This window comes from Saccostrea cucullata, unplaced genomic scaffold, assembly GCF_032062105.1.
Source record: "Saccostrea cucullata isolate Sc308-1 unplaced genomic scaffold, CSIRO_AGI_Scuc_v1 ctg7224, whole genome shotgun sequence".
Classification (NCBI taxonomy): Eukaryota; Metazoa; Mollusca; class Bivalvia; order Ostreida; family Ostreidae; genus Saccostrea; species Saccostrea cuccullata.
The window spans coordinates 4,286-28,948 of NW_026927662.1; the positions used below are offsets into that span (position 1 = coordinate 4,286).

A 24,663-nucleotide genomic window follows, 5' to 3' on the forward strand; every position below is an offset into this window, starting at 1 on the left:
CATCTGTCAATACCCAATATTCGAAATTAAAAAGTGAATGAATATATACAGCAAAAGATCAATTCTTAAAAGTGTAAAAGAAATATTGCAAACAATAAAAAATTTTTAAACACACGAACACTCGGAAATGGTGAATATTTTCGATACTATTGTTGATCAGAACGTATAGGCAATATTCCTATCGCGGTACGGTACATTGTATATGTTCACACGACGGATAGGCCTACCTATGAATGGAATTTTTTTTTTTTTTAATTTTGATATTTACACAAGTTTAATTAATAAGAGATATGTTTACTTTGTAGTTTTACTCTGTTCTTTTCTTTAATTTGTCATTTTTTAAAATATAAAAACGATGTTTCTTTATAATTTTTTTCTTCATTAGATATCGCTGAAAATATTCGTAAATAAAGTTTATATTGAAATATTTCAATTATTTCAAGTAGTTTCACTCAAATTTAGACACGAAACACGAAAAGTTGACCCTGATCACCAGACACAGACTTCCTGTGTACTGCTACGTGTATAGGGATTTTTGACATCTTGGGTATTGGGGGTCTCCAGGATGAATAACACCACTGTTACTTTGACCACTCCCCCTCTTTAGGTAACCGTACGGTAAAAAAATTGGGTCTTTAAGAAACGTAATATTGAAATATTAATACATGTACTGATATTTTTTAAGGTCGCTACCCATGTCTTGTGGTTTGGAGACGATATAAAAAATGTCATTGATCCCAGACGTCATGTAAAGACTACGTCTCAAGACTAAGTCACGGAAAGAAAGAAAGAGGAGAGAGACTTCCCGCAACAGCGAAGATTGGAAATTATGTATGTGTGAAAAAGTGTACTAAAACCAATTCATCTCAATCAATCTTAGTTTTTATCTGAAATAGTTGAAAAAAATTTGCAGCATTATTAATCTAGAATTAGATTAAGATTGGAATTACTAGCACAAAGTAATCTTGAAACTGATTTGCACGTCAAAGAATACATCTTTCAGGGGAAAAAAATACGGGCTTCATCGATATATTTTTAAAATAATTGTTCAGAAATAACTTTCATTCATGTCCCTGGCATACCCAACACACTAAACAATGATTCCTCTTATAAATATTTATATGTGAAATAAAATTGTAAATATAAATCACAAAAAAGGCTGTCTCTTAATTCTTAATAAATTTATTAGAGAAAACAATCAAAATGTAGGCATTACCATTTAAGCACTAAAATAACCAATTTGTTCACAGTTTTACAATTTAAAATATCGGACCAACACGGGGGAACATCTGCTTAGTCGGACTTCATTTTGTGATGTTTTTAATCTTTTCTATGTCCTGAGAAATGGACTTTTCTTTATTGTATTGTTCGTATATTTTTCGTCTTTTTACTGATTTAGATATATTACATAGATATAACTTCATACTAACATTCTGGGGAAAGAAAATTTCTTCAATGATCAATGCTACATTCATAAATCAATGAACCGTATGGAAGTACATGTGATTTTCTCAATTACGGTAATTTTAAAACTCAAAATGTGTAAAACACAGAAATAATGGAAAAGATGTTTTTAAGGTCCGTGTTTGCTCTGCTCCTACTTTGTATTGTTTTATGGACTTTTGATCTTGAATACTGTTCGTTATCTCCATATATTTCATGTTTTGAACCACCTTAAAAAACAATAGGTAATTTTTTATACAAGCTTTCAAGTTTGTTTTAGTACTTATCTCTAAACGCAAACAATAAACAATATTGATAACAATATATGTATTACACATATTCATTATCACAGAATTTTTTTTAAATAAAACATCTTTTATAACTATTTTTAGGCATTAATATCTATACACATGAATATTATAATGAAATCAACATTAATTTTTGATCATATCATAGGTTACACTTAAGTGTAAATGATCACATCAAAATCAACCTAATTCTAAAAATTGCATCTTTCTATAGTGTACATAATGTCAACGTGAAAACGTTAAAATATGAAACACAAAAATACAAAAAAAATTTCAAAACATTAGAATTATATCAAATTAAATTAAGACAATAATAAAAACAAAGTACTTGTAACTATTAAGATGTTTAATAAACAATTTGTGAGAGAATAATAATCAATATATTATTCATAATGTAAATATTTGTAATGTAGTACGCGTATCTAACCAATATTTCAGCTGTAATCAAATAGAAGAAAAATCTTATCGGGAGAGAGATCGGGATATTTATTTATAGAATTAAAAGCAATATAAGATGCAACTCTGATGTTAATTTTTTTTTTATTTATTTATTTATTTATTTTTTTTTTTTTGCAAATTTGTAATTAAGTTTTAAGAACAGAGAAAAAGAACATTTCTAATTGTAGAACCATTGTTCATACATGTATTTGCGATGGAAAAACTTTTTATAAGCTATGATTAAAGCAAAATTACATTATTGTTGTCCCGTACTATATCGATTTCAAAAATAATGCTCTATAATTGTACAGATCTTTCTTCTGAAACAATTCAATACTAGTACTTTATAGGTTTAAATTACATACAAATCTATCATGATAAAACATCTTAACAACAACATAAAAATCTCAGAAATGCAGCTAATATTGCTTTCATATTTTTATCATAATTTATGTTCCCTCTACAGTTTATAATATGCGAAGGGATATTTTTTTTTATCTAAAGAACTGGAAGACAATTATTCACTAGAAAATATAATGGGTAAAAGTATTTGTAATTATGATGGCACTGTATAATTAACTTTTTTTGTACTGGCACGGTATGATTTACTTTGAGTATACCATTATAAAGCTATTTTTGAGTATACGTAACAAACAAGATTAGCTGTCCTTCTTGACAAAAATTACGGAAGAATTATTCCGACTGTAATCCGACATTGCAAAAATTGAAACCTAAGATCTTGTATGAGGATCAAGAAATAGAAAAATTTAACATCAATTACGGAAAAATTATTCAGAAATTGCAAAATATAAAACCACAGATCTAGTTTGAGGGTCAAGAAAAATTTAACAAAATAATATTAAGCAAAAAAGTTCCAAAACTGGTCTATAAATGGGAGCAAAACAATGTATGAGTAAGCACTTCTCACGTAGAAGCTCTCAAATGTTTATGGACAATAAGAGATTTGGAAATAAATGCTCATCAGCTTTGTATCATTGATTCGCATACATGTTGTTTTCAACATCGTTTTCATAGTCCGAATCATCTGATAACTCCTCTTGAGTACAGGTGCTTGCTGCAGTTGAAATTTCTGACCCACAGTCTACTTCACCAAAGTCATTTGCACATGGATGGATAGAGGAATCAGTTTGGAATAGTGGGTTTTCTTTGTATACGTGGGGAACTGGTAAATCATTATTAGGTGTCATATTACTTCGGAATGGTTGTGGTCTCATCATCTTCATTTTCGATGAAAGGATGGTTCCATTTTCGTAATTTGGAGTTGCACTATAAGGGCATTTTTCTTCGGTTCCAGCATAAGACTCTCCTGATTGAGAAAACAGTTCATAATTTGGAATGTCTTCTAATTTCCCAGAAGATTGACCATCGCGTGTATGTGCACGCTCAAAATGATCCATTTCTTGGAGTTTCCGATATATTCTCTTTAGCTGTGTTTCATTTGATGCATTTGTATCTACAATTAATTCTTCTTTAATTTTTTCATCATTATAAGAGTTGTTTCCGTTGTTCTCTGATGAAGGTGCACCACTACATAAATCTGTAGGTTGATGCCTCTGTACACAAACGTAATCTTCGTCACTTTCACTCTCAATAGCTCCTCTGTCCTTCTCCATTAGATTTTCCGAGATCGCGTCTTGATAAGCTAATTTCTGGGACATGCTTTCAAAACTGTCATACGTATCGTCCTCTGTGTCTTTCTTTCTTTCATAGATTTCTGAAATCCTGAAATATTTTCAAGAATTTCCTTCTCTAATTTTACTTGAATTGAAATTCAATATAGAATGAGGAAAAAAAAGGGACTGATCTGCCAGTTGTGATCTTAAATGAGAAGCATTACATCCAGAAAGCAGAGTTTTAGTGTGTTTGGATCGAAAGCCTGTTTCATTGTTGATGCTATGAGATAAGAATGTTTCAAGAAATTTTATAAGTGATTCTCAATGATATTATCTATGATATTATGAGAGTTCTTTAAGTATGCCAAAATTACAAGCAGTAGCATTATCGAGAAGAAAAAGATATAAAAAGTTATAACCAAGCAAAAACCATATACCTGCTCATAGATTTCAGTTGCGTTACTGTCGTGTGCATAGAAATTATTAATTTAAAAGGTAAGTTTCATAAGGAGAGCAAAGCAACCGTTGAACAATAAAATTGTATTTCAGTCTAAGGTTGTGCAAGAGACCTGTACCCGGGATCATGAAACACCTTAAGCTTAAGTCAAAATCTATATTTGATAAATAAAATGTAGAAATCAAGCAGACCAAAATAAAAATATTTTCAATATTATTTTATAGAGTGGTTGTTGTGTGCAAATTTAGAAATAAATTCCATAATTAATAAATATTTTATAGGCCATTGAAAATTTGACTTAAGTCTAAATTTGTTTCATGATCCTGAGGCCAGGACTTAGATACTTTAAAGTTTAAACCACTGAATTAGTCGAGATTTATAAGGTTTAAATATCATTTATAAAAAAAGAAAGTTCGCAGTGAAGATGTGATGCTTTGCTTCCTATTATGAAATTAATACTTCTCATGATCTTACTTTCTAGCTATGATGCTCTCAATATCTGCAGCTGACGGTCGACTAGTTCTGTCCTGGTCCCAGCATGGCTTCATCACTTCCTTGTACAACCATTCAGGACAGGCAGGTGGTCGATCGGGAGAATGACCGTCATTTAAATGACTTAATATCTACCGTTACAAAAGAAATAATTTTTTTTTATAAATCTCGCACACACAGTCATTAATTAAAGGCTATTCTCAAATTGAGAAATAGATGTAGTTTGTCCCCTCACGGTCATGCAAAAATATTAATTAATGAAAGTTTACTACACATATCATTTGTGTGAGAGTTGAAAGTGACTAATATTCAGTACTGTAAAAACTTGTAAAAACACCCTTTATAAAAAGAATTGTATACTCAATTTAATCGATTTATCCATACTTTTTTTATATATTTTAATGAGATTATTGAAAAATGCATATCAGTGAAGACGTACTTGAGATCTGTGTTTGTAGGAAAAAGGAACACATTGTAGTTGATCATTTCCAGAGACTGCCATGTAAAACTCGTAAAACAGCATGGCCATTGTATAAACGTCACTTCCTGTGGAAATTTCACCGTGTCCAATTACCTCCTTTGGAAGCCTAATATTTGTTAAATGAAGAGGTATTTGAAAAATGTACAGCCATAACTTGTGGTAGAACATAATAAACATGTCATTGAACATCCTGCTTTTCCACACTAGCATACTTATAAATTGCATATTCTTATGCTTTTTAGCTGTCTTTTCGCAATGCTCCACATGGGGTTTGTTTATACGTTAACCTGGCTGCGAGACGTCATATCTTACTAATATCATGATTACACATAGGTTTATGACAACTGTCTAGAACATAGTTAGCTGTAGAAGGTTCATTGTTTACTCTCAGTAATTTATGGGAAATATTTCTTTCAATAATTTCTCGAATAGAAGGAGAATTTGGGCGTGAATATGACTACTTTTTGGTTATTTCACATTGAAAAATAAAACGTTTGTTTCATTATCGATTTTATCCAAAAAATAAATTACAGTATTTTAAATGGGAATGTTTTTGTAATTGATCTGAAATATAGCAGTAGTTGAACTCTATACAGACCAGTACATAATATCCTCTAGCTTTCTGGCACACTTTATGCTATCTTCTCCAGATGGTAGTCTCAACATCCGTCCTATTCGTATTTGACATGCCTAAAATATATTTTAAAACTTTCTCAACAAATCTTCTTAAACGAAGTAAACCAATAAACAAGCTACTTTCTACGCTTTGGTATCCTCAGTTTTTCAACAAAACCGGTGAATGAAACATATGGAGAAAACGAACAAGCTCAAAAGTCCATATAACAATACGAAATAGGAACAGAGCAAACACGGACTTCTTAAACATAGGAGGTGGGATGCCTTAGAGGTGTGAACATCCCCTGCCGACCGGTCATTCCCGCCTTTTGCTCCTTATCATGTTTGGGAATTAAAGAAAAATCCGTACAGTCATTTCAGTGTGTAAATAATGGACTAACAATTAGCTATGAAAAACGTGAGTCAGCATTTGACTCTATGATGAATTGTATTTGCTGACAAGGTCATTGTATCGACCATAGAACTTACGTAATGATGACTTTAACTGAGACTGCTATTTTTGTTTCATCAATTGTTTGTCAACGATTTACTTTGTTTAGAAATCGTACATACGTGGAGCATGCTCGTGCGTATCGAATCAACTGAGTTATAAACTCCGGTAATTAAGGTATATTGCTGCATACAGACTCTGTGGTATCTTTTATTTCAAGTTCACCGGGATATATCGTATCGACATAAGAATGAAGATAACTAATGCTTATTGACAATACGTCGTCGATATATCTAAATATCGAGTTGAAGGCCAAGGGAAGAGTTTTTTCTTTTCATGCATTAGATTTTGGCAAACTCTGCTTTATATGAATAGAAAAATAGGTCTGCTAATAACGGGGTGCAGTTGGTACCCATGGAAATTCCAATAGATTGTTGGAAGACCTGGTCTCCAAAAATAACATAGATACTGTCAGTAAGAAATCAAGCATCTTTTTTATGTCAACTTCTGAGTACTTGTGTATACAATCAGAATATTGGGAATGACTACTTCCAAACTTTTCCGTATAAAAACATGATACAATTGAATAGTTGAAAACATAACCTTGCAAATTTTATTATCAATACAACGACCTTGTCAGCAAATACAATTTATCGAATCTATTGTAAATTGTATGCTGACTGGCGTTTATCATACTAGTAAATGAACAAAAAATCACACAGTAGTTACAAGGGAAGCTTTCTTCCGTGGCACCTAATCCCACCTCTGCTGTTAAAGAGGTCTGTGTTTACTCTGCTATATTTGTATTATTTCAATGGACTTTTTTAGCTTGTTTACTGTTTGTTATCTCCATATTTCATCAAAATACACTCTTCTTCTAAAAATTAGCAAAAGTTTCTTTGCAAATTTCAAATTTATATTATCATAACTCTGTTAAGTAAAAGTTCAATTTCTAAAACTTTTCTGTCTCGACTAGTGTATACATATGTGTAATAAGTAACAAATTGTATGAGTCAGAACTACCTTTAAACCGTTTTCCTCTTGGATATAAATGCTCTTTCCAGTTATATCGACCAATAGCCAACGTTTTTCATGCATCCTTTTCACCAGACACGCGACTTGATGTATAATTCGGAGGTGATAATTTTCCTCTCCATGTGCGTTGTTGACGTATAATGGAACTAAATCCATGATGTTCCTAGCTGCTGGGAAACTGTATTTCTATACAAACAATTTTGTAGGTTGTAAATTGAAAAAAACCCTTTTGCTTTGAGACCTTGAAATCCCTTAAATAAAGCTAAATCCCTTACCAATATTACTTTGACTCCCTGAGTGGTAAAGGAATGCTTCACTGGTGGCCATTGCATGCACATTTTCTCTCCAAAATCTGGACTCATTTTTGGGAATATTTTGTCATGAAAGTCGACAGTTACTTCTTCCTCTACTTCAAGTTCAAATCTCTACAATTGCAGCATTTTCATTCTAAGAACAATCACAGCTATTCAATGCTTTTATCTATATTTTATAAAATGAAATCATCAATATGATCAAAAGGTTAATTAAAAAAAAAACTATAATTCATGAATAAAAGAATATTAAGCATCTTTTCAAACCTTGGAAATTTTTAAACAAATCAATATTTTTTTAATACTGTAATTAAGGTCTTCCGTTTCCAACGGAAGACCTTCTACTGATTCTGTTGGTAAAGATTATTAGGGTCTTCCGCTTCCTTCGGAAGACCCTACTGTTATTCTACTGTTTCTTATTATTATTTTATTTTTTTTTTCCCGCTCGATTTTTGACAGGCGATTTCTCAAAGACCTTTGGACTGATTTTTATGAAACTTTCAGGTTAGATACCTTGTAATTAAACCTATTTACACCTGTTTTCAATTTTTTGATGCATGCCTTTAATTGTGAGTTATTGCCCTTTAATTGATAATTTTGATGTCTCGTTTCCACTAAAAATCTCAAGAACGACGTAGGATATTTACACGAAAGTTGGAGAACTTGTAGCCAATACATTGTAGATGTGCAGAACGATAAAATTATGAGCTGATTTTCTAAAGTTTGGAAGCTATAAAACGGCAAATTTTAGTAATTTTTTTTCTTGAATTTTTGCTACTTTTTGTGTAATAACTTTTGAACCGAGAATAATTTGGTAAGAAATATATAACAAAAGTTGTGTGTAATTACGAGAGCTTTCATATTAGATTAATGAAAAGGGGCTGGCCCCTATAATTAGGGGTTAATAGCTCATACACGTTTTTTCTGATAGCTAAAAATATTGGTATATTATGAAAAAGTTTGACTGAAATAATTTCGAACTTATAAAATCTTGTCATTTGATATAAAAAGAAATAAACTTCCAGCTATATTTAATTGTTTTTATATAAAACAAGTACATGTATGTGAGAAACCTTTCAGGAACAAGTTGTCTACTATAGCCAGCCAAGCCTTTACTGCATACATGTGCACATTTTTAGTTGATGCATCTAAAAGATATAGTTTTGATTCGGTGTTTCTTTGTTTTCTTTTTATTCAAATAATTTTAAAATGTGATGATGTACACAACAATAAATAGTACCTAGTTTAGAGGATTTTTTCGCGCTTGTTTGTAAACAACGCGCGGCATTGTGGGAAATAGGAAGGTACTAAAGACGCGATGTACTAAACACTTATTTGACCTGATTCAAATTTGTCTGTAAATGTTCCAAACAATTGAATTTTTGTATAGCATATGCCTCGAAGTCATAAAGTCTGTACATAAGTAATTTAAAATACTCAATATTACCATTTAATTAAAAATTAAAACGTCAGGTAAATATCAGGTCTCTAGTATATCCCGTTTTTAGTGTGCCCCTTCGAGTCGACGTCGGACACATGTTTGTCATGGTTTACAAACTGAAAATAGAATGATTTGTGAAATTGAACATTTTCTCACAAAGAATCCGCTTGTAGACATGCACACTCATTTAATCTGGAGCTACGAAGTACTTTGTCACTTCTCTGGAACATTATAGATAGTTTTCGATAGGCCTGAATTTAGCGAAAGTTACCTCCCGTTGGCCGCCATATTGGAGGTCGACTCAGTGATTTTCCCTCTTTGTCTAACCAAGTTTAAGAAAATATATCAGAAATATTTGGTGGAAAATTTTTATCAAATAATTTTTTTTAAATAAAGGAGGCTTCCAAAAATTTATATACTTCACAAAAATAATGATTTCTAATTGAAAATAGCAAATATAAAAATTTTAAATTGGTTGAACAGTGAAGGAATATGAGCATTTGGACCTCCAGTATGGCGGCCAACGGGAAGTAACTCTTGGTCAATCGAAAACTATCTATTCTAAGCAGAATTATCCCGATTCATATATTCTAAGAATCTTGTGTGAATTGTTTACGAGGAAATTCTGACTGTCACATTAACAAGGATGAACACTCTTGACTCTGCTTCGGATTCCCCAGTGATAATTGTATCGAGTGATGAAAGAGCTGACGGCGACATTTTAATGTATGATTGGCTTGGACCATTGGAATGAAGGTTAGAATATTTTTATTACTTAAAATTTACACTACTGATTACATGACAGTGACGTACATTGATGTTATTAGAAATACACAGACACACCGATATATTATCTGTTTTACAGTTCAGACGCTCTCTGTTTGCCTTGTAAATCCCCACAGCTTTATATTTTATTTTTATTAAATTTGAGGATGTAATTTCAACAGTCCTACTATCTATCATAGTGATCATACTCTATAATTCAAACTGCACTTAATGTTACAGAATATATTCAACTAAATATATATTGACAGTGTGACTGTAAGGGTGAGGGCAGATACTTATTTAGTTTTAATTTAGATTGTGCTTGTCAAGCCGCATTTGACATTTGGTGCATCCATGCTCAATGTTCACACTGAGAGTTTATTCAAATGTTTAATTCGAATGAATTCACTGCTCGTTAAATTACTTCCCATTAGCTCCATGTGAACATGAGTAAGGATATCTAATTCAAATTAAATAGAAATGAATTTTGAATGTAGCTTAAACATGTTAAAGAAGCTAAGCACTGTGTGTCCAAAGTATACTGCTCACAATCTTCTTTTGCCAAGGTGTTATCATAAGAGCTCGCATTATGGGCAGGGATTTGTGCTGCTGTCTGGACTCGCTATAAATAGATGTTCTCAAAAAGTCTTAATTATTTAATATCATACTTTACTGACAAAAAAAGAACAAATATTGCTCAGTTAAATTGCAAAAGAAATTTGTTTAAAAAAATTGAAATAATAGAAAGTTTGCATTTTTGTTTGATAAGACTGCTGTAATGGTTTAATGTTTGTTTATTTGCCTTAATCATACATTTTTCAGTCATTTCATGGTGCCACCACTTGGGATGGTATTAGCTGCAAATATAGACTTGTACTCAGCACTTATTGCCTTTAAGAAGTATGAGATCCATTTTGTGCTAACACCTACCGTGACACAGAATCTTGGTTTATGCAGTCTCATAGGAGTAACCTGTCTAAAGCATTTAGCAATGGGATTGGAACCTGCAACGTAAGGTTCAGCTTCTTATTGATACTTTGATTTATAATATTTATTTGAGAATTTCACTCATTCACATACTTAGAGATGTTGATATATATTGTTGAATAGCATCAATTTAGACCTTTAATTAGCTAAGTAAACATGTACTGTGAGGTTTTTAAGGTCTCATTCATTTTATATGCCAGATGCATGTTAAGGAACATTACTGCATAAATGTTTTTGTCTTAAATTTGAGGCTTTTTACTAATATAGAGATATGTTAGTTTTAAACCTCTTCAAATTAGGGTAGACCTTTACTTTAAACTCAGCAATGTGAGTGTGTTGTGTGAACTTGTGTTAGCGAGACAGTGTGTTGTATGAATTTGTGTTAGCAAGGCAGTGTGTTTTGTGAACTTAATTGTGTTAGCCTGACAGTGGGTTGTGTGAATTCTTGTTAGCTTGACAATGTGTTGCGTAAACTCGTGTTAGCGGGACAGCGTGTTGTGTAAAATCGTGTATAAAGTGTAAGTGTGACAGTGTGTTGTGTAAACTCGTGTTAGCTAGACAGAGTGTTGATTGAACTCGTATTAGCGAGACTTCGTGTTGTGTAAACTGGTGTTAGTGAGACTGCGTGTTGTGTAAACTCGTGTTAGCGAGACTGCGTGTTGTGTAAACTCATGTTAGCGAGACAGCGTGTTGTGTGTATTCTTATTAACGAGACAGCATGTTGTGTGAATTCGTGTTAGCGTGACAGTGTGTTGTGTGAACTTGTTATCCTGAAAATTTGTCGTGTGAACTGGTGTTAGAGAGATAGTGTGTTGTGTGAACTCGTGTTAGCAAAATTGGATATTGTGTGAACTCGTGTTAGCCAGACTGCGTGTTATGTGAACTCGTGTTAGCGATATTGCATGTTTTTTGAATTTGTGTTAGCGTGACAGTGTGTTGTGTGAACTCGTGTTAGCCTGACAGTGTGTTGTGTGAAATGGTATTAGGATGACAGTGTGTTGTGTGAAATGGTATTAGGATGACAGTGTGTTATCGCAACAGCGTTTGGTGCGAACTTGTGTTAGTGAATAGTGAGACAGCCTGTTTTGAGAATTCGTGTTAGCGTGACAGTGTGTTGTGTGAACTCGTGTTAGCCTGACAGTGTGTTGTGTGAAATGGTATTAGAATGACAGTGTGTTGTGTGAAATGGTATTAGGATGACAGTGTGTTATCGCAACAGCATTTGGTGCGAACTTGTGTTAGTGAATAGTGAGACAGCCTGTTTTGTGAATTTGTGTTAGCGTGACAGTGTATTGTGTAAACTCGTGTTAGCATGACAGTGTATTGTGTAAACGCGTGTTAGTGAGACTGCGTGTTGTGTAAACTCATGTTAGCGTTACAGTGTGTTGTGTGAATTCATCTAAGCGTGACAGTGTGTTGCGTGTACTTTTGTTAGCTAGACAGTGTGTTGTATGAACTCGTATTAGCGAGACTGCGTGTTGTGTAAAACTTGTGTTAGCGAGACAGCGTGTTGTGTGAACTTGTGTTAGCGAGACAGCGTGTTTGTGAATTCGTGTTAGCATGATAGTGTGTTGTGTGAACTCGTGTTAGCCTGATATTTTGTTGTGTGAAATTGTATTAGCGTGACAGTGTGTTGTGTGTTAGTGTGACAGCGTGTGGTGCGAACTTGTGTTAGTGCGAAAGTGTTTTTCAGTGTTGTGATGGCGAGCTGTGTGATAGCCTAATGGCGTCTTTTGTGTCGGTAAGATGGCACGCTTTTATGAAAGTGCTATTGAGCTTTAGCAAGTGGCCCTATCTGGACACGCCTTATTATAATTGATCAGTTCTCAGATATACAGTGAATTACCGGTATTATTGTCACCATGAAATCAGCATTTACAGTTGCAATTACCTAGTTAGTAATCATAAGATATTGGTTTGTCAGTTTTAAAATTATGGTGTTCCAATGATGTGAAGTTGCAGTGTGTTAGCATGTTAATTTCAACAGACTGCCACTCCAATGCAGCTTTAAACAACACGCTGCTGTGTTAACACAAAACAAAATATCATGCAAACACAACTTTAAACAATCTGTTGAGTGTTAGCTTCACTGCATGTTGGATTCAGTGTGCTGGCATATTATCACTGACGTACATGCTAGCACATTGTCACATCGTGCTAGTATGTTGTCATAAATACTCTAGCACATTATCCTAAACCCACTAGTGCATGATTACTTTGCACTTGTATGTTGTCTTATTAGGGAATAGCATAAATGACTGCCTTAATTGGTGTAAACTTCTTTTAATTGATGAAAGAGTACATTAAAATTTACAAATTATACACAGAAAATGTGACAATATCTTATCTCTCAATTTGATAATCTAATTTATAATCTCATGAATTGCACTTTTTATTAGTAAAAGAATTATAGATTAAAAAATTTCAATTTCTTTTGGATAGGTGTGACTCATCTGAAGACTGAATTTTGATACCAAGCATGACCATGATTTGCCAGAAGATCATCTGTTTGGATGTGACATGGAATAAACAGCATAGTGAAAATAAGTCAAGTTTTGGTTTGTGAAGACAATTTTTAAACACACTGTGTATCATTTTTAAATTTTGATTTGACAACATAAATCCACAAATATGAACATATCAATTGCTCTCAGTTTTTCTAGTGAAATAGTTTTTGTAACAGAAATACATGTACCAGTAATTACATTGGAATAAATGTTATTTTTAAATATAATAATATTTTGTTTGTGTAGCATGTTGACCTCTTTATTAAGGTCTTCCCTTTCAAAGTTTAGACTTACTTATTCTAATGATTAAGATAGATCCTCTGTCTTCAGCAGGATTAGAAGATCTTGTAATACATGTATGTGTATTTTTTACAGTATAATGTAAAAAAAATTGTTATTTTGGCACATACAACTAATTAAAGGCATAAACATGTGTATGATTCAAAGGAATTCAGTACATAGGGCATGTACATGTAGTTTTCTAAAACAAGATTGAAGAGATGTCCAGTCGCATTTCAATGTCAACTGCAAAACTGTGCCTGTTGCATATTTATTAGCCCATCTGAGCTAAAGGAACCAGTAAATTTTTTAAAAACATAATTTTATCCATTATCATCATTGTCTAAAATTTCACAATATCATTTTCCAGAACCAAAGTGAAACTTGGCACAGAGCATCCTTAGTGTAGGGGATTCAAATTGTTCTTATGCAGGGCAATACCTTCAAAGAGATTTGTTTCTTTAATGCTGTAAATGTATAATATTTAGCTTGTACAATATTTGGTGGAAATTGACTTTTGAATAAGTTAGCGTAGATATTCTTATTTATGTTTATGTACAAGACTTTTAGCTTTGTACTTGATTTAGTGATTGCTGCATTCCGCCAAAGCCGCTAAAAAAGAATACACAGCCATATGTAATATGTTTACAATATACCTTTCAGAGAATTTTACACTCCTATTGAGGTACCACCAGTTGCTAGTGGAAAGCTGCAAATTCGAAACATACACAACACATTTCTGTGCGTTTATTATAAAAGTATTGTTCTACTTACTGATTGCAACTAATGAAGATTGTTCATCATTATTGTAAATACATTTGGATTTTTTGAATTATTATATAATTTGTTTATTTTATTTACCTAGTTATATTGTATATTAAATGATTTTAAAGCCATTTTTAAGATGGTAATGTAGCAAAACACTTATGTTTCTGTAGTATGACACGTTTCACAAACATGATATATCCGATATCAAAAGTCATAATATTGGAAGTTAAACTGTTGTGGATACGATTTCAAGAATGCTGTTAGAGAGAGTACCCTTTAGACCTCATGCTCACACCAAATTAAAGAATTCAAGTAAGGGTTTCTGAGACAAATCGAAAAAGAGAATGTTAGCAAAGTTGACAATCTAGACAGAAACATTTAATCTTTTGCTTATCGCTAGGAAGGAAGACCCACTCGTTGCTTTGCAACGAGCTTTGCTCTAGTTATTCTTTTTTTTTTTCTTCTACTTCCTAGACGCCAACTTTGAAGCCTCATATCTCACTCATTTCTCAATTGATTTCGCTCAAATTTTCAGAGATACTAGAAGTTACTAAACTCTATCAGAATGCTGTTGAAAATTTTAAAAAGTCACTTCCGGTTTTGAGTTATTTCCCTTTAAACGAAAATTTATAGGCTTTCGTTTCCAGACAAAGGCTCAGAGACGGCTAAAGCTGGAGCAGAAACTCTACTGATTTTAGATAATAGAAGGATTGAAGTTGTGCACATCGGTTTTTGTTTTTCGATTTCTCTATTCAAAATGGCGCTATATAGGGGTCAAAAATTAGAACGCGAAGAAGAGCCAAAAATTACTCATATTTTGCTTATTATTTTCTAAACTAAAAATATTTTGTTAAAATATATAGAACATAATTCGTGCAGAATTAGAAGATCTTTTCAAATGATATCTCGGAAAAAGGGCTGACCCCTAAAATTAAGGGCCTAGAGGGGCCGAAAGTTTTTCCTTTATATCTCAAAAAGTATTGAGAATTTGTAATACATCAAAGAAGCAAAGTTGTTTGAAATGCCAAGCTTAATCTAAATTGTCAAAATACGTCCGGCGTCGTCACTTCCGGCCAAACCGGAAGTAGTCGAAAAACGCGTATTTTTGACGTTATTGACAAGTTTTTAGTAAACATATGTCTCTGGATCTTAAAGATTAATTTTCCGTCCGTCGTCGTCACTTCCGATCGAACCGGAAGTAGCAAAAATGGCTTATATTTGCATTAATTAACTTAGCTTTAGATGAATCAAGCCATTTTTGGGCGTTTTTACTCATTTTTGTTAAATATGAAAGCTACTTCCGGTCAGACACGACGGAAGACCTACTCGTTGCTTTGCAACGAGCTTTGCTCTAGTTAATTATATATTTTTTGCTAAGAATAAAACAAAGATTTTAATTTCCTTAGATTTAATTCAGAGCTCTACATGCACATGTAGTCATATGTTGGTAAGCAATCAAAATGTATTCATGCTTTGTAAGAAGCAATTCGTGTATTCTTGAGGTCTCATATACTAGCATTAAACTTACACAAAATAAGTATTTTTATCTTAACATTTCGAGCGCGATATGCATTAACTCTTACCTTTATGCTAATTTTTGGTTCATCTGGAGATAGAAGGTCCCCCTTACCTAACGTCATGACAAGAGGTGCGTAGTCGGGATTAGGACTGGTTGGAACCCGCTTTTTTATTTCAAAGTAGCTTTTTCTCTTATCTCCATCTACATCAGATTTACAAAATTTATTTTATAATATGCTGGATTAATTTTGTTATTATTACATTAACATAATTTATCTTACTTTCCGTCAATTCCTTCATTTTCTTCACCATCAGTGGAATTCCCTATAAAGAAGAAGAAATGTTCTTTGTGTATTATAGATGAATATACCAAAAATCTTCACCTAGAACTCTCTCTCTCTTTCTCTCTCTCTCTCCTAACCTGTACGGGTTTATGTTGTCTTTCAGTTTGCTGATCTGAAATCTTGGGTAGCTCATGCTCGTAATCTGCAAAGAACACAAAAAAGTTTCTGGTGAGATTAAAACTCCTCTGGGGAGAGGCAAGAAGAACCAATACTTCTTCTTTAGTAGCAGGTTTTATCGTTTTAATGATTGATTGTCACAGAAAGCCATTTTCCGAAACCCCAACCTTGTGTAAACAACTATGTTTCTTAGTGAAATCTCATATGTAGCAGGTTTGTAAAAATAGAAGAAGGATTTCAAATTGATCATTTCTTATCGGAATCATGAATATTGGAAAACAAGAATTCCAGTTTATTTTTCGCGCAAATTTGAGATTTCGTCATCCAGTGAGTTAAATGTTTAGAATGGCAATGAAATTATAAAAGCACTTACAAGACTTTCGTGAATGTTCTTGTTTCTTTCTTATTTCTTTTAACCTTTGACGCATTATATCAATATGTATTCTTTTTCCTCTGTCAAAGTGCAGACAGTCAGTGGCCAGTTTGTGGTAAGGAAGGGGAACACATGGCCATTTATAAGGTTTCAGTCCACAGGAGACGACTTTAGCCATGATGTCATCTGTTGTCTCACTGTACAACTCTGTGTATGGCTTGAACAGTGAGTGGATCACGTGACCAATCATCCAAATATCAGTATAAACATCGTATTTATCTTCCCAAAGTGATTCTGGGGCTGACCACCTGGTGGGTATGTTTTCTCCATGAATATCTGATAAAATAAATGAAATCATTTAAATGTCTTTTAAAAACAGACACACAGAGAAAAAAAAATTGCAAACCGAAAAAGGACCATGAAACGTTTTATTACCGACCTGCTATATGCCCCGTTTTGGCTGATGCTTCGTCGTCATTAGAGCAGGCCATCTGAAGACTACAGAGGACAGCTTTTTCGTGTCCATGAGATGGGTATTCCCTTATTGCAAAAGAATTAATGGTAATATCCCTGTGTATAATTTTCTTCTGATGAAGAAAATTGATGGCACTTCCAATGTCCAAAAGTCGGTCGTTCATCCAATCCTCAGAAAGGAATTTTTGATGATTTCTTGCATGCAGAAGTCCATCGAGAAGGAATTTCTGAAAACTTTCAATGACGTAAAACGGTAATGGACTTGGTTGAGGGTTGAAGGCCCACAGTTTCACAATATTCGCAGTTTTACCTCCGTGTATTGTCCTCAATACATCAAATTCATTCACTAACTGGTTACTTTCGATCGAATTCTTACAATTCTGAATTTGAATACCCGATATTCCTGGTACTTTTATTGCTATACGCACTGAGTTTTTAAACAGTCGACCTCCGGATACCATCCAATGAGACTGATCTGACAGTTTTGGAAGATTCCTTCGATTTTGGTTATGAACGACTAGCCCTGGAATTGCTCTTGCAATATAGGACTCGGCTAGCTGATTCATTGTTCCCTCGGAGAGATTCAAGCTAGAGATAAATGGTTGTGCTACTTTAGCGTTTATGGACAACAGAAGGTCAGACATTTCTTCGGGGATAAGTTGTTGGTCATGTGCAAAAACATCAATGATATCGTGAAAACTCTCTGTTTCTATCTGAGAAACTACAACAAAACAGACATAAATTACACTTTGTTACATTAGCCTACATAACAACTGACGTCTGTACTGGCTCATTCAGTCATTTAAGGTATGAATGATGAACTGTCATACAATATACATACATTTTCTTGCTATAAATGCTATGCCACAAATAACAAGATGTCCAAGTTGCTTGAATTCAGGATCTGTCCTTTTCTTATCAATATATTTTTGATGAAGTATTGGATGCAAAAAACTAATGAACCTCTCGCACATTTGTCGTGGATTGCTTGTCATCTAGAAAAAATAAGTAATTTTCAGTCAGCTTCCTTTGACAATTATAATGATGATTGTTTAAACACTTCTTTCTTACCTTTGTTAAGATTCCCAGAATAACAATATATTGGTCAACAACAGACCCACTACTTCCAATCTTCACGAGTGACATATCATGCTCTGAGGATGTAAAAGAATCGTCCACACTTTGAAAAACACCCTTTAAATGTGTCCCATACTTAAACTTCCCCATGTTTGCCGCCAAAGCCAAACCTCCCTGAACCATCTGGTAATTTAATGGTTCCTCCTTTTTTATCCTTTTTCCAGAAATCGCAGTTTTCCACACTTTTTCTATTGTTTCACAACTCTTACTCATGTTGTTGAACACCGTTTTCTTTACCTTTCTGTAGCAGCAGTGGAGCATTACAGCTATCGCACAACTTCGAAGCACAGTTGGAACTGTCATTACAATCTTTTGGAGAGAATCTTCCTCTTGGGAATATTGTAAAAGTTGTGCAACGCTTTTAAGACAGACCTGAATGACTTCCACTGAAAATTCATTAAGATCTACCTCCATTAATAATTTCTGAAGAGATCTCAAAACACAATTCTGAAATTTACTTTCGTCAATAGAGAGCAGATGTGAAAGCGACATAATGTCTTTGGATTTTTGAAGTTTTGGCACTAATAGTGTCTCTGCAAATCTCAGAGAGTCTTTTTCTGTTGCTCCCTGATTGTTTTCCAGAAATGAAATAAAGCCATCGGCGGTCAAATCTTTGATGCTTCCTACAAGATTTATGTTGTTTAAGGGTGATTAATGAATAGGAAAAAAATTAAATGCCTAATTGATACAAATATAAGAAAAGTTAAATTCCAGTATTGTTTCGACTTGTCAATGAACTTTCAATCCAATTTCACTGCAAGGGAATTTTATACTCCATCTGCATGCATTTCTTTTTCTCTCATAACGATTAAAATCATATATCAATTTACTGACTGATTTTTTCTTTACGATTCTATTATTTTAAATTCTTCAACTTGTTCGTTTACTAATATTCAAGAATATTTCATGTAATAGTCGGGTTTTCATCACTTACCATTTTCTTTAGAGATCAGACTTTGTAATATCTGTGGTTCTGGTTTGTCCGTTTGTCTGCAAGTCTCTACGCTGGCAAACGGATCTTCTATCTCAGGATACTCGTACGCATAGTCATAATCTTTATTGTTATCAGCCATGCTTTCTTTTAATTATCTGCAATTAAAAATTTTATCAATTTATTCATATACGAATACCTGGATGATGAAACTCCCTCCCCTACCATCACCACATTTTTATCTCCCGCTTTTACTAAAAGTGGGGAATGTAAAATTCGATCTTCAAAAAAGATTTTGTGGTCAAAAGGTCAAAGGTTCAAGTCATAAATTCTTGTTTTAACACTTTGGTTTCCGCGCAATAATTCGAGAAGCCTCTGAGCTTTTGAAGTAGAATTTTATACCACAACTTCCTATGCCCTTAGGATGACCTCTTATATTTTGCGGTCAAAGGTCAAAGTCGTGAATTGATATACTCTGTGTGTATATGTGTGAGTGAAACTTTTATTTCCGGCGATATCTCTAGAAGATCTTGAGTTTTTGCAATGAAATGTTTTGCAATTACTCCCTATGGCTCGCCCATCCCTCTTCGCCCCTTTCCCTTTAACCCCCCCCCCCCCCTTCCGTAGTTACGAGCAAGCTCTTCTTTTTTCATTAAGCAGGTGACACAGATTTTCTTAATTAGCTCTTTATAATTTACCCTCCAGAAAAAGCGATACAATAATACTAAGTAATTGAAAATAAAGTATATATTTATGAATAAATGTATTTAGTTCAACTTTATTCTCCCGTGTGGTCTTTATCGTCTTTTTCGGTTGAAATATATTTTGCAGATAAACAAGGTGTACATGTATTTAAAAAATAGCTGGTCATATTACAGTAATCTACGCAGATGAACCTCATATACATTGTATGGTATTCAAATGTGTGGAATGTACAACTTTCTTTTCTTTTCGGGGATTTCCCCTCAGGTTTTTCCACACAAAAACGTCAAGCTTTAAGAGCTCACGAAGGAGATGTGAGATTTTGATTTAAGCAATACATGAGATGTTTTCTTTGTGGGTCTGCTCACTCAGGTAGAACAAACACATTGAAATAGGCTCAGATTTGGCTGTGTGCCGATTGTTCCATACATATATTTGAATTTCATAACATTTAAACCTTTCAGCAGATCATGCTGACACTCTTAATCTGGGTCAAAATTATTGTAAAGTGACGTGACTGCACATCCAAAAAACAATATCTTTCGTTAAAGGGACTTATACACAGTTTCAACTGATTTTTTAAAACCAATTTTAATGTTTACAATTCCTAATTAAGGCAATTCAAATGATCAGAAAAAATGTGAACATTAAATTTTGTTGATTTACAAAGGAGATACAGAACTGAAAAATTCTTAATAATGTAAACAAAGCTCGTGTCTTGTTTTTGTTTACGCATAGAAAATATAGTATTTATAAGAAAATGAGATTCAGCAAATCACTAGGAACTGACTAATCATATTTAGAATTAACTCCTTTATTGAAAAAATCTGCTTTGAACGAACATATATAATAGTTTATTTAACCTATTTAAACAAAAACATGACACGGGCTTTGTCTACATCACAAAGGTATGGACCTCTAAATCTGTCTTGTTCCTCGACAACTGAAATTCAATTTTTTTGATAATCATTAAAAATACCTTAGTTAAGTATTTGTTAACATTAAAAAAATGAAAAACAAATTTGAAAATTTATAGCTGAAACTGTGTCCATGTCCCTTTAAAAAAATAACTAAAGCAGACATACTACTACTGTAGCAAACGTGTGTATGCTTTTCCTGAATCAAAACTATATTGCGCTGAATTTCAAATTATTTACAAGGAAGAAGTTAATGGTAATCTAACAACCAAGCTCTTTGACAAACGTAGTGACTTTAATTTCCAATCGTCAACTTCCAATATTATAAGTAATATACCATCATTTCCCGCATACGGGGTTTATATCTCTCAGCTGATTCGATACGCGAGAGCATCCTCTACGTATGAATAATTTCTAGAATGAGGTAAATTATTGACAAACAAGTTGATGAAACAAGAATATCAGCAGTCTCGTTTAAAGACATCATTTTGCAAGTTATATTGTCGATAAATGACCTTGTCAGCAAATACAATTTATCATTAAGTCAAATGCTGACTGATACTGACGTTTTTCATACTAATGATTAGGCCATTATATTCACACTGAATTGACGACGTTTTTATCCGTTATTTCCCGATCACGACAAGGAGCACACGGCGGGTGTAACTGGTTGGTAGGGGATGTTCAATCCTCCATGGCACCTGATCCCACCTCTGATGTTTTGGAGGTCATGTTGCTCTGCCTTAATTTTATATTGTTAAATGGATTTCTTGACCTTAAATACTGTTCATTATCTCAAAACACTTCTCTTTATTGTCTGTTGTATAGTCTATATAGTTCACTAACTACAATAATGTTGACCTCTTCATTTCTTTTTGTATATGTATATCCGAGAAGGCTACACTATTGCAGTTTGGAGGCGCTTTAGGTAAAAGGTTTATTGCAAATTCTATACGATTTTTATAATTACTTTTTATGTAAATACAACCTATGGTTGTGCCGATTTTTGATTCCATTTGTCAGATCATAGCATTTATACAACACAAAGGACTCACAGACCGGACAACAGAGGGTGCTTACTCCTCCTAGTTAGTTACCAGATCCAACTCTATTTTTTCAGTTGCCTGTGCTTTTGCCCCGTTCGCGATTCGTTATGTTAACTGGACTTATAATCTTGTTATCTTTACCTTTTGTTATAAAATCGCAGTACAAGATGAAAATAATCAAATTAGATATTACGCCAAGTATCTACAATGCAGTATTGTAAAATCGGGCATGAAAAGGTTAAATTGGTTGCCGAGTTCTGTAATTTGAAATATGATTTAAACTCAAGCATTGTTATGATCCCAAGTATAGCTAAAAGTTTTTATTTCGCCAAACAGCATATCAATCAGTTCCTTTTTTAATGAAATTCTTGGAATTTTAATTTTGTTATATTAAGAATCACACTATCGTATGCCTGGTACTATTCTATCGAAACAACCCATTTATATTCTTAAAAGCAAGAACAGGCCCTTGGCTTGCAAGCAAAAGAATGTTTTGCCTTATTTTACTTTTGATACATGTTACATGTCTCAGAGTAACAAGTTCTCTTAAATAAACTACATGAACCTAGTTTATTCCTACAAAACGAAGAGTTGTTTTTATAATACAAGCGTATGAAAGTAACAACCGATATATATTTTATGTGCTACAGTTTTAGTTCGATTTCAATCTAATTTGGCACACAATTATACTTTATACTACAATGCACAACATTGCGTACAATGCATCTGTTTTTGTTTTTCCATGTTATATGACTTTAGTAGCTGCAGATCTGTAGCGTTATGGTTTTATATATTTGTCTTTGACCATAACGCTACAGATCCCGTAGTGCAAAAAAGGTGCAATTTACGGCGCAATATTTTTTGCGCTCTTTTGGGGAGAATTTCTCCACTTTCCAGCATCGTTCAATCAACTACCTTTCAACCCCTAATTCTAGACACATTATTTAATTAATCTGTATATTTTATCCATCTCCCAACCCTTTATAGTCGTCTCTACAAGTGATAAACTCGCTTAATTAAAATTATTTGTTAGATTACTGAAAATTCATATCCAGCGAGTTTATTGCCTGTAGAGACAACGATAAATGGTTGGGAGGTGGATAAACTATACATATTGGCTACAGAATGTGTCTAGAATTGGAACGTGAAAGGCAATTGATTGACCAAGGCTAGGAAGTGGAGAAATTCTCCCCAAAAGAGCGCAAAAAATATTGCGCCGTAAATTGCACCTTTTTTGTACTACGGGATCTGTAGCGTTATGGTCAAAGACAAATATATAAAACCATAACGCTACAGATCTGCAGCTATGACTTTAGATAATGTGTTCACAATGTTAGGTCGTCTTTAGATATATAGTAATACTTTACTCGCGAAATTTTCATTGTTAAAGCTAGCACAATGCTTAATAAAGCTTTTTGAATAAAAATGCAAATAAAGTCCACTTCCTAGTTCCAGTTTTTGACTGAACTCTATGGATCATAATAAACAGATCCATTTTTTATAAATGTTAATAAAAACTTTCTAAGGCAAATTTTTCAACAAAAAATTCATTAGACGTTTAATACAATTTAACTTACGTTTCGAGGATCTACATGTCCCTATATTATATTTTATCTGAGCAGACAAGACTTAATGTTTATGCAAGTGTTTAAGTTTTTTAATTCTAAATTTAGATTGGAAATTCCATCTTAGATAAAATTCTTTAAATATATTTTAATTGAATGTGTTCAAAAAGCGACGAGAAATATACAATACAGAATGTCAAGCAGATTATCATTAAGGGACAACGGTTAATGCAGAATTCTGCGAATACAAGGCTAATTGCACCTGAGATTGGGTTGGTATGCGTCATGTTTCATATTTGGATTTTTTCTGATTTTAAACGAGAATGGTCAACTTACAGCTAAACTGCGTCAACTGATCAACAATGGGGGCGTTTTCCTCTCGGGAACTTGATGCTATCTTTGATCTTTCAAGAGTCCGTGTTAAATTTTGCCATGTTCGATCAGATTCGATGTGTTCATGGATTTACCAGATTGATCCCTGTTTTTATCTCCACCTCTTATAAACATATACTTAATCTAATATACACATCAACTTCTGAGTTTCAGGAAAATTATTAATTATACTATGTAGGTAGTGTGAAGTATTAACATAGTAGAATTTTAAACTTTATACAGGAATTTTCCTGAAACTCGGAAGTTGGTGTGAAATTTTAACATACATGTATGTTAAAATTTCACACCAATGCACAGTCTAAATATCTGAAAAGACATAAAAGACAGAATTAGATCTGTATACTGTTGATTTATTTGATATAAAAGTTATTTCTTAAAACTAGATCGGAAATGGCTGCTTGTCAATTCTTAACAAGGTTGCAATTCAGGGGAGTTTGTGGGAGGGGGGGGGGGTGTCTAATTATAAATTAATGACAGATTACAGACTATGCACTGGACAGTTAAATATTGATGATACATGGATAGGTACTTAGAAACTTCTAGTCTTCTTAGATGTTCAAACACGGTATAATGTAAATAATGTAAACATTTATCAAATAGTACGTGCAAGCCTTGACTTCATCAGGAAGCAGACTTTCCCTTTAGAATGCATTAGACTAATGAAGCAGAATTTGTTCAAAATCTTATACGTCAAAAATAAAAACTCTTGCTGTGGCATTCAGCTCGACATTTAG

At 33.3% G+C, this 24,663-nt stretch overlaps 1 protein-coding gene across 2 annotated transcripts; it reads right to left on the reverse strand.

Annotated features, from left to right (window-relative positions):
- Window positions 1–2,530: 2,530 nt before the first annotated feature.
- Window positions 2,531–23,621, reverse strand: LOC134275139 (uncharacterized). 2 transcript variants are annotated; one of them, XM_062757378.1, is made up of 15 exons: window positions 23,549–23,621; window positions 19,310–19,464; window positions 18,310–18,998; window positions 18,080–18,233; window positions 17,204–17,959; window positions 16,765–17,100; window positions 16,352–16,416; window positions 16,212–16,254; window positions 15,996–16,132; window positions 7,630–7,779; window positions 7,343–7,540; window positions 5,852–5,943; window positions 5,212–5,359; window positions 4,755–4,903; window positions 2,531–3,932 (listed from the first exon to the last, which is right to left on the reverse strand). In XM_062757378.1, exons 2-15 carry the CDS (start codon window positions 19,446–19,448, stop codon window positions 3,182–3,184), a joined length of 3,807 nt encoding a protein of 1,268 aa, XP_062613362.1. In that variant the 5' UTR covers window positions 19,449–19,464; window positions 23,549–23,621; the 3' UTR covers window positions 2,531–3,181. The 2 variants fall into 2 exon arrangements, with proteins under 2 accessions (XP_062613362.1, XP_062613361.1); XM_062757377.1 differs by lacking the exon at window positions 23,549–23,621 and adding an exon at window positions 21,981–22,259.
- Window positions 23,622–24,663: the final 1,042 nt, after the last annotated feature.

What these genes read in the sequence shown, in the direction of transcription:
- LOC134275139 (XM_062757378.1), bottom strand. Translation starts at nt 19,448, where the DNA reads ATGGCTGATAACAATAAAGATTATGACTATGCGTACGAGTATCCTGAG. An exon ending in CAAAACGGGGCATATAGCAG is followed by an intron (nt 17,101 to 17,203) that starts GTCGGTAATAAA and finishes TTATTTTATCAG; the next exon opens with ATATTCATGGAGAAAACATA. An exon ending in AACCAAAAATTAGCATAAAG is followed by an intron (nt 7,780 to 15,995) that starts GTAAGAGTTAAT and finishes CTGCAATTGTAG; the next exon opens with AGATTTGAACTTGAAGTAGA.